This window comes from Rosa rugosa, chromosome 5 (assembly GCF_958449725.1).
Source record: "Rosa rugosa chromosome 5, drRosRugo1.1, whole genome shotgun sequence".
Lineage (NCBI taxonomy): Eukaryota > Viridiplantae > Streptophyta > Magnoliopsida > Rosales > Rosaceae > Rosa > Rosa rugosa.
In genome coordinates, this window is record NC_084824.1 from 14,033,558 (window position 1) to 14,044,065 (window position 10,508).

At 37.2% G+C, this 10,508-nt stretch overlaps 1 protein-coding gene across 1 annotated transcript; it reads right to left on the reverse strand.

Annotated features, from left to right (window-relative positions):
* Nucleotides 1–4,634: 4,634 nt before the first annotated feature.
* Nucleotides 4,635–6,594, reverse strand: LOC133709989 (galactinol synthase 2). Its single transcript, XM_062135958.1, has 4 exons — nucleotides 6,199–6,594; nucleotides 5,575–5,895; nucleotides 5,256–5,390; nucleotides 4,635–5,124 (listed from the first exon to the last, which is right to left on the reverse strand). The coding sequence occupies exons 1-4, from the start codon at nucleotides 6,493–6,495 to the stop codon at nucleotides 4,891–4,893; spliced, it is 987 nt and encodes a 328-aa protein (XP_061991942.1). The 5' UTR covers nucleotides 6,496–6,594; the 3' UTR covers nucleotides 4,635–4,890.
* Between the last annotated feature and the right edge of the window lie 3,914 nt (nucleotides 6,595–10,508).

Below are 10,508 nucleotides of genomic sequence, written 5' to 3' on the forward strand. Positions count from 1 at the left end.
ACAAACAACAAACTAAACACAATAACATAAACTAAGTAACGCGACTTATAAAGTAATGAATAACAATAGAAAATATTGTCACCCAAATAGGTAGCCTGGCTGGTGTACATGTTACTCACGGTGTCCTGCAAAATACAAATAGTTTAAATATAGAGTTTTTTTTAGCTTACTACCTTTATAAATTAACAATAAAATTATACTTACCTTATAAGATCGCATTAACCAGAAGGAAGTAAAATCTCTTTATACACAACATTTGTTGTGAACACCCCTTCCTCGCCCTCAAATGAGCCTTTCTTGACCAAAACTTTGGTGGTAGCCTCTGAAACCCCTCTTGATAAAGCTACATATAATTGTCCATGACTGAACACATGATCAGGAAGGTAAATACCCACATTTAGTATTGTCTATCCTTGTGATTTGTTGATAGTAAGGGCAGAACTTGAACAAATATCAATGTCAATGAAGTACAAAACCCCAAATTTTCCAATGAGAACTATATAAGAATTTTTCTTACAGAAATCGATGGGGTGAACAAAAGGCTATTTTGAAGATACATCAGAAAGATCCTTAGTAGAGCAAAAAAAAAAAAAAAGGAGAATCAAATTTCGTCCAAATCAAATGACAGGGAAGTTAATTGAATATCAAAGGAAAAAGATATGATAAATATATTAAACACGAATGAGGTTTCTGATTCTTCCTTGGTAGTTTTAAATGCAGCAGAACTTGGCACACTTGCTGAGATTTCATTAATTCTAATGTTTTTCTTCTATCACCTCATAAAACAAAATCCACATCCGGATAAAGTAATATGGGGTTCACATCCAAAACCAATTGACAATGGATGGATTAGCTCAAACCCTTATAAACCACATCCTGATAAAGTAATTTGGGGTTCACATCCAAAACCAATTGGCAATGGATGGATTTGCCCAAACCCTTATAAACCCATAGGCAAGGTCCCATTTTTCCCATGTGGGATGTATATATTCTCAACACGCCCCCGCACGTGTAATGAATTTTCAAGCCATACACGTGGACAACTGGGTGACATGGATCCAGTGTAGCCATTAGACATGCACACGTGGGTAACCTGGCTCTGATACCATGATAAAGTAATCTGGGGTTCACATCCAAAACCAATTGGCAATGGATGCATGGAGTGGACCAAACTCTTCTAAACCCACTAGCAAAGTCCCCATTTTCCCATGTGGGATCTATAATCTCAACACATCCAAGTAATCTGCAAGCAGAGCAATGAATACAAAACCAATTCAAGCAAATGTCACAATCTGTATGATTTTGTGTAATAAATGCATGTCATTGATATCATAAAAATCTTAAGAACAGGAGGTAAATGAAGGAAGTGATGCATACAAACAAAGTAAAAAGCTTGAAATTCTTACCAAAATAGCTCGGACTTAGGGAAAAAAAATGCACAATTGATTAAGGACTGGCAACCAAATTTAACACCGAACTAACTAAAGAGCAGAACTGAAGATGGAAATTGACCTTGGATCCAAAGTAAAAGAAAATGTGGGCAGTAACTATTTGGTTGTCCAATGACTCATATATCGAAACCATTGTTGTCTGCGAACAGAACAGGTGAAAGCATCAAACAACATATGTGCAAAAGTGCTTATAGAGGCACCCTTAAAATGCTAGGGAACTTGATGGTTATAGTTATTGTGGTTCATCAACCAAACTCTATGAATGCTCTGCCACAACAGAATAATGTCCCAAATAATCAAGAAGAAAAAGATAACACAAAAGAATATATTAGGGCTTTACTGGGCTTAACATGAAAGTGGAAAACAATCAAAGCAGTGACTAATAAGCATAAAAGGTTTAGATTTTGCGTCGTTCTATGATTCCTTAGCAGCTTAACAAAAATTAAGCACAGGGCAAGAGATAGCATTCACCTTTATGACTCTTCTCTCAATTCTCTTCTCACCTGAATGCAAGAACTGAAACTCCATCAAGACTCAGAGTAACACTGCTTCATTTTCACTGAGAAAATTTAGTAAGAATTCCTTGGAGCGCAATGTACAGAGAGGTAGGAAGAGAGGATTGATTAACCAAAATCAATTTAGTATGAATTATTTAAAGCGCAGACTATAGCCGTGGGCTCCAATTACTTAACCTAGAACCGTTATGAGAAAAAATAAAACTTGAAAAACAACAAAATCGATTACCTTCTTGCAACTCTCGCAACACTTGAAACTCAAAATGGTGGGATATGCTCAAAAACCTTTTTCTCATCTTTTTGGGCTCGATTTTCCTCTGCTCCTCTTTTGTATGAATTGTAATTTGACATAAAGGTGAATAGTAATGAAGCCATATCTACTCCGATCAACTCCCATGTTGCCCTCAGTCTCCGTTTGTCTTGAGATTGTGCGCCATGGCGGTTGTTGTTTCTTCTACAGATCTCCGTTGCCCTCAGTCTCCGTTTGTCTTGAGATTGTGCGCCATGGCGGTTGTTGTTTCTTCTACAGATCATGTGCAACTGCGTTCGTACTTTATTTTATTTTTTCAGCAGCATTTTCCTGATTTACAATTTTATTTTATTTTTTACTATTTTACGGTATTAACCCTTTTTGATGTCTTTATTTTAGTCTAAATTTATGTCAAAATTCTCTCAAACAAAAAAAAAAAAAACTTTATGTCAAAATGGGCAATATTATCATATCAATTTTTTGGTGAAGCTTTTGACACCAAAGCCTGCGCCTCCCTTTATAAGAGTAGAGATGTGAGGGTTTTTTTAATGATTAGTTGGTTGACAAATGTGTATTCTTTTTTGGGCGACGAGTTTATGAGAATCACTAATAAGTTATAGAGAATACAATTAAGTTACAGAGAATACAATTAGAAATCAGTACATAAGGGAGAAGTCTCGTACATGTTTGTTTGTTGTAGAAGAACATTAATATATTGACATGTGTCTTTTTATCTCATGTATTTTCTACTTCTAATTTTATTATATATATACTTTTGGTCTACCTTTCCGGCATATTAACCCCATTATAAACCCTAAAGGGGTTTGAGAGAACGCCGCCCTCATGGGTGGTCGTTTCTGCAACTTTCTCCATCTCCGATGGAGATCAATGTCGGCACATCCCTTGTTGTCGTATACCTCAAGTGCGATGTATACCGTCTCTTCTTTTCTTCCGGTTTGCTTTTCAAAGGAGTGGTCTATGACTTCTCTTGCGGCGGCAGATCGTGATGTGTTCCCTTTCTCTTGGGTCTTTACAATCTGGGATTCAAGGTTGCGCTCGATTTGGGCAAGTGGTCGGCGACCCTTCGCTGAGACATCGGGTTTGTTGGGTTAGATCCGAATCTGGGATCCAGGGACTATGAAGTCTTTTTGGCATTTTGGCCGTGCGGTTGGGTGGTGGGGGCATCTAGCCGCACGCCTCACTTATGAGGATTCTTGTCCGACTTTGCATCAGCATCTCCGGCGGTGGTCTTGGTTGCAATGGATTCAGCAATCGGGATCTTGGGAGACAGAAGGTTGGAGCGCTTGGGTCAACGGATTGCAATGGGTGTCTCCTTCCAGGGTCGGCCTTGCCTTGTCGACGATGCAGTGGTGCGGCTCAGTTGGGCGGCGGTGCAGATCGGGAAGGGTGGCCGGACATCGAGCTGAAGCATGGGTGCCCAAGTGCTTGGGTGCCCAGATCAGTTTCAGATGGGTCTGGGCCTTTGTCAAGTTTGACCAGTCAAATTTGACTTTGGATTTGGGCCGGATTTGGATCCGTATTTGGGACCCGGGTCGCATTCAACTACGGATCTTGGATCCGAGACAGCTGCTCATATTGATATGGTATTTGTTCTGGTTCTTGGGAGTTCGTTTGCTAATTTTCGAGTTTTTGACACCCTCGGTTACTTTCGAACTCCCGGTGAGCGAATCACCTCTCCTAGGTGATAATATCACCGGTTACAGTTACGGTTACTCCTATATTTACATTGCTCTCGTGACATATGCAGTGCAGCGATGTCGTCCGACATCAAGTCACATGGTTACTTTTAATTTTAGATGCGTCTGCGCGTCTTGCTATCCTTTATTATTTTCCTACTTCATAAGATGCGTTTGTGCATCTTGTTATGCTTTATTGTTTTTCTTTCGATGCTTTTGCATCGCTCCATATACTTCTCAGTTTCACTTAATATATATAGTTTATCGTCTTTCCCTTTAAAAAAAAAAACAAACCCCATTATATCAATTGGGATTTGTACAACGATGTAATCTGCATATCACGCTATAAAAGGGTTGGGCGTTGTGCCTGCATTTATTGAATCATTGGATGTTCAAAATCTTTAATGATTAAGCACATTTATTTTATTTTTGAAAAACATATAATAAGTGCATCTGTAATTTTCTCCAATACCTTATATATTTTTATGCGATGTGAATAATAATACATTTCTTTTCCGGTTGGTGACTGTGCATGCAGAGATGAAAACCATATCTATATATACATTTATCTACCATGTTAATCTTATTTTGATGTCATGTATTCCATGTTACATCGTTAGGCATGGTTTATTCATCAGAAGTTGGTTCAATCGGGTGACGTACTGCTGTCATTTTTTTTCTTTATAAAAGAAAGAGCAAAAGATAAAAACAGTTCGCAGTAGATCACACAATATATAGTAGTACTACTTTATTTGCAAACTCGTTCCGGTACCATATCCCACGACTTATACAAAAAACAATAGCAAGTGCATGCAGTTTCCTACACAAACTATATATGTAAGTTGTTGTAAATATGACGATAAGGGCCGGTTGCAGTTCATATATATATAGAGTAACTTTTATATGAGTACGTATATATATGGCAATCTAGCTATAGAGCTCAGAGCCAAAAGGTTACGATATGAGCAACATTTCAATTAAGCAGCAGATGGTGCACTTCTCTGGTGATCAACACCAGCATCTACCAACGCAGCAATGAAAGGTCCAAGCTTTGCAGTACGCTCATTCTCGGCCTTCACAATAACATCGTCGTTGTAATTGTAATCCAATGAAGGGTCTTCATAAATGTCCCACCAGTTCTTCACCAGCATCTTTATGTCTTCCCTCTCCATATACTCTTCCTTACCAGTATACCTCCACGGCTTTGCTCCCTGTAAATATATACATGTTAATATATGCCCGAATGAATCTAATTAAATAATTAATCAGATTCGAATGAATTAAGAATTAATGTGATTGCAATGTTTGATAGACAAATTTGGTCAGTATATCGGTAACGTACCGCAGCACAATAATGAACAACCTTCACTCTGTCAAGGTCAACATTTTCAGGGTGGCGCCACAGCATTGCCAAGACAAGGTTGTACACCGGAGGGATAGGCTGGTATATGTCCTTGAAGTACATGTTCAAGAAGTCCTGGCACATATCCAAATTAGTCATTCTAGAATTAAGCTAAATTAGGATTTAATTGAGACTGGTAATCTGGCAGTTCTCATTGTAGTCGAGATGGATGTCTTTTTTGAACAACATTCAAGATGGATGTCGAACAACATAGTAAAATAGTTCGAATGAATGTATTCTAAATTATGTTATACGATACCTGCTCAGCAAATGAGGAAGGAGGGGTGACTTGGACGGTCTCTAACAGATCATGGTAAGTTGGAAGACCAGGCTCATAGACAAACATGCCGGCGTTGAAGTAAGGTGGTGGCGGCGAGCCCATGTCTGCTGGCCACTGCACCTTTTCAGGGCACTGCTGGCAGTATCCGATCTTAAACTGAGGAGAGTGACTCCATGTGTTCTCACAAAAGCAATCCATCACGGCGTAGAAGTAGCCGTTGGGCATGTCAAACAGGTGATCAATGTTATCAAACACTTGTATATCGCCATCCAGGTAAATCAGCTTCTCATACTCCACAAACTAAAAACAAAGAACCAAATGAGCATATGGTATGTACTTGTTGCACAATAGAAATTAGTTACGATTTTCCAAAAGACAAACAATTTTATGTTAATCTCGTATTTATAAGTTTTTCCATATAAAACCCCAATTCCAACCATTTATTTTCAAAAGAGCCAACTAGTACTCTTATTTATTGGAATGCTAGCTAGGGCGGATTAAAAAAAAAATCTTGTTAGAAATTAAGTATGACTTGTCATGATGTGAGATCACAATGAACCAACGACACAAAAGTATATAGATGCGACATGCAAATTTTTGTACCTCCCAAATACGGAGCTTTGAGTAGTTGATGACATAGTAAGCCATGGAAAACTGGGTCTGGCTCTCAGGAGGGTAGACTGGCTCAATCGGGCGCACAACGCACCCCTGAGACTCAAGAATCTGAAGGTGCTCTTCGGGAACATCTGGCAACACAGCCACCACAAGTGGGTAGGCAGATTTGGCCTTTCTGAGGCCCTTGGCCAGACCAACCACACCTTTCACATAGTCCCCGTTGCCCGCCAAGAAGGTCACGTATGCCCTCTTTGGTACTCCGTTTGTCTGTTCTGGAGGAGACATAATGGATGCAAGAAAGCAAAATTGATGTAGTATAGCAAAATTAGTTAGAAGTGGAACAAGCTTGGAAATTTGGATTGTTGAAGTTGTTGTATTGAGGAGAAGAGGTGAAGGGTTTATATAGGGGTTTGAATGAGATAGCAGAGTTTTAGAGTATGAAGTAAATGGATGAATATTCTGTCTATCCTTTCAAGCAGCACGTGGCAACAAAAATATATAAGACGCGTTTTCATAAGTAGGTTTCAACTTTTTTCTTGTTTGAGCATCAGATTGATTACAAGTTAATCGCAAATCGCAAATTATCCTTTCAGTTATATTATTTCCTTTTATGACTAGCTCCTTCCTAGGATATGTCAGTGAGATCACCTCAATAGCGAAAGAGATAGAAAATGAATGTTGATTGAGGACCTAAATTTTAGATATTTTCTGTTCCAATTTGGACATTCATCATTAATTCCATAATTACATGCCAGAAAATAAATTTTAGTTCTTTCTTGGTAATGAAGCTTAATTAGAAAATCTTCTTTGATAGCCTTAGTTTTAATTTCTATTGACTATTCTATCCATTTAGGCCTTAATTTACAATTTTTTTTAAATGGGATTGCTCGTATGTACGTAGATATATTCGGTTAGAAATTTGCTAAACCTCACTCTGTAGAAAAATATTTGTAATCAAGATTTCTAGTTAGAGAAGAACTTGGCCACTCCTTTACGGCTTTACCAATCTCTTTCCTGGTCAGTGGAGTATTCTATTTCTATTGACATGCACTCAGGATTCATTTAGACTAGCTTGACTTGTTATATGTTGCCGACAACAATAGGAAAATAGTGTGTGTGTGTGTGTAGATGCGACTGTGCATGTGTGTGTGGCAAATGCAAGGTTAAAACTATTTTAGACATCTACCAATTAACAAATACACTCGGAAAAAATAACAACACTCATACGATTTTGGCAACAACTATATATTTTTAATAATGAATCGTCCTTTAATGTCAATCAATTAATTAATTAACTAAACTGTTCTATGTTTCGTTAAATATATATGTGAAGAGATAGAAAATACGATATTCAAAATGTGGTATAAAAAAGGCTTAGTCAAGGCCTAAAACTGTAAGTATATAATAAGCAAGTTAGACTCATTTGAAGGATAGGGGTAATTTACCACATGAAATTACCTTGACAAATGAGATTGAAAATGAGGATAGAAGGTTTGTGAAAAAAGATACTACAATGAACTTTTATATATAGATCTCTAACAAGGAAAATTACAATAATATATATAGCAGATCCTATCCAGAGCGGAGCTCCGCTTTGAAAATTAACGTGTGAAGTTCGAGTTTTTAGTCACTTTTCGGTCGGATATCCACATCTCGACCGTTCAATTTTTAGGTAACTAGTGTATAGATCGTCTCTGCAAATTTTCAGCCAAAATGATGATCGTTAAGGCGTTGATAATTGCCTTAAAGCTAGTACGGTTCAGGTTGACAGATTCAGTCCGTCCATTGGTTTAAGCGAGTTAGATACCTTAATGATCATCAATTTGACTGAATATTTGCAGAGATGATCTATACACTAGTACCTAAAAACTGAACGGTCGAGATCTGTATATATAGTAGCTAACAAATTTTCTTATATATATGGGGCATATATATATTTGTATCGTCATTTTGAAATGATTGTTTCCCATTACATATATAATAATTTCTCTTTTATTTCTGTTATTTCCGTTAATTTGGGTAAAGAATCAAATTTGGATAACGTTTATATATATGTAGCTGCTAGCAAAAACAGAATAACAAAAGAATGCAACTAAAAAGCAACAAGAGAATGTGTAATAAAAAAAAGTAACCAAAAAAGAATCCGAACGAACATATACAATCCAAAGCAAAGGCTAACTAAGATATACTAATTAGAAAGCATACATATTCTTTATGGTTCTTGAAGAACCACACGGTTGAAACACCCTAGTGGAGATCGATGATGCCAATGAGTTTTGTATTATACGCACAGAAGAAGCAATAGATGAAGAACTTTATATGTCGTTTACTACAGCTAGCTCATTATAATTATCGCAGTTATATTCCGGAATAAGTCCTTTTGAACTTGTGATACTTTTTAAACTGAAACACCTTTACATGCATTCATGGACCGACCAAACTAATTAAATTAGCAAGTGATATATATAGAGCAAATGACATCAAAAGTTAATTAGTTAGCAACTAACTAATTAAAAGGATAATGTACTTTAGTTTCAGATGACTTTAAATAATTAACCTAAGATGATAAAGGACCTATTTACTAATTATTTTGACTAATTGGTTTGAATCTCTCTATGATTGGAGTTAGATTGTTACTGTTGTGATATTCAAAGAAGACGTCACATTCATTTTATTCTTAGATTCCAAACCATTTTGAGGACATCACGAATATACTACTTGTGCTCTGCAAACAAGTGTACACAAGCTAGCTAGTTAAAAGAAGCATAAGGAATAAGGAATTAAGGAGAAAAAAAGCAATGGGTAGCGAGCTTTAGGTACGTGTTAACTGAAGTCATTGTAGATGAAAGTTATTGCACACCTGGAGAATAGTATTGCTTTAAGCATGATTGATGGGTATATACTATGTATCATGATTGAACGGAATTGAAGATAATGCATAATAACTAAGCAGTTGAGAAAAAAGATTTACTTGTTATTAGTTACAACTTACAAGATCTCACTAGAGAGAGACTCATATCAGTTATTTTTGTACCATAAAACTAAGCATTCCTTAAAATCATTGCATAGGTGTAATGGCTTAGATTAGTTAAAGCTAGGGGTGGGCGCGGATCGGTGTTAGGCCAAAACCGCAACCGAACCGCTTCATTCGGTTGTGCTATATTTAAAACCACAACCGCATTTTTAAAACCTACACCGCTTACTTCGGTTACATCGTTTTGCGGTGCAGTACGGATCGGTTTCGATTGTGTTCGACTAGACAAATAATATTAACAAACACTCAAACCTGCAGATCAACTATCAAACATTCAAAGTTTAAAACATCAACAATTTGCTCCACTTGTTCAACATTTCAAACCAAAAAGCAATTTCCAAATCTAAATCAAAGTTCCAACAGTCTAACAATCTGTTTCCAAACCAAATAGTTAACATGCAGCACAAACATAAATCAAAATTCCAACTTCCAAGTTCCAGCAGTAAATCAAAGTTCCAGCAACACAAACATCAAGTTCAAACTTCAAAGTACCAAACATAAATTTAAAGTTATTACAAACCATAGTTGAAGAACTTAAAGGCAATAACATCAAGTTCCAAAGTCGACAAACAGAAGTTAGAGTTATTAGTAAATCGAAACATTCCCAATCAAACCACATTTCTCAAACCACTAAGCAAGAAACTGATGAACCCAAAATCGAGCTGCTAAGAACAACGCCCATTTTCAGAGAATGCAGAGTAACTAAGATCAAGTTCATTCTACAAAAACTAACAAATCCAAGAAACATGGCCAAATTTATGAACAACAAGGTACATTTTTGACACAAACAAACTCAAGAAACGGAAAATGATGCAGGGTAATAGTTCATATACAAAGACAAACATCCAACAAACTGAGAATCGAGTTTCTTCATCAAAAGATTAAACAATCTCCAAGAACCAGTCATGGAGTTTTAAGATCAAATCGAAACAAGCTGAACCCATTAACCCAAGTCAGATCCATCCGAAACTGATGCTCCTAAACAAGCTGAACCCAAAATCCAACTCAAAATCAATTCGAAATCGAAATCGAACTAACTCTCCATACCGATTCCATCCTCAGATCAGATGAGATCTGAGAAGACCGTTGTCGTCAGCGTCAGTCGGTGTCGGCGTCGTCAGTCTTCGATTGGCGTCGAGTCGAGGCGTCTTCAGTCAACTGAGAAACTGGGGAGACTGGGAGAGGTCGGCGTTGACTCGTTGAGTCGAGAGAGATGAGGTCGGGAGGAGGCAAAGTCGAAATGAGAGGCTAATGCTAGGGTTTT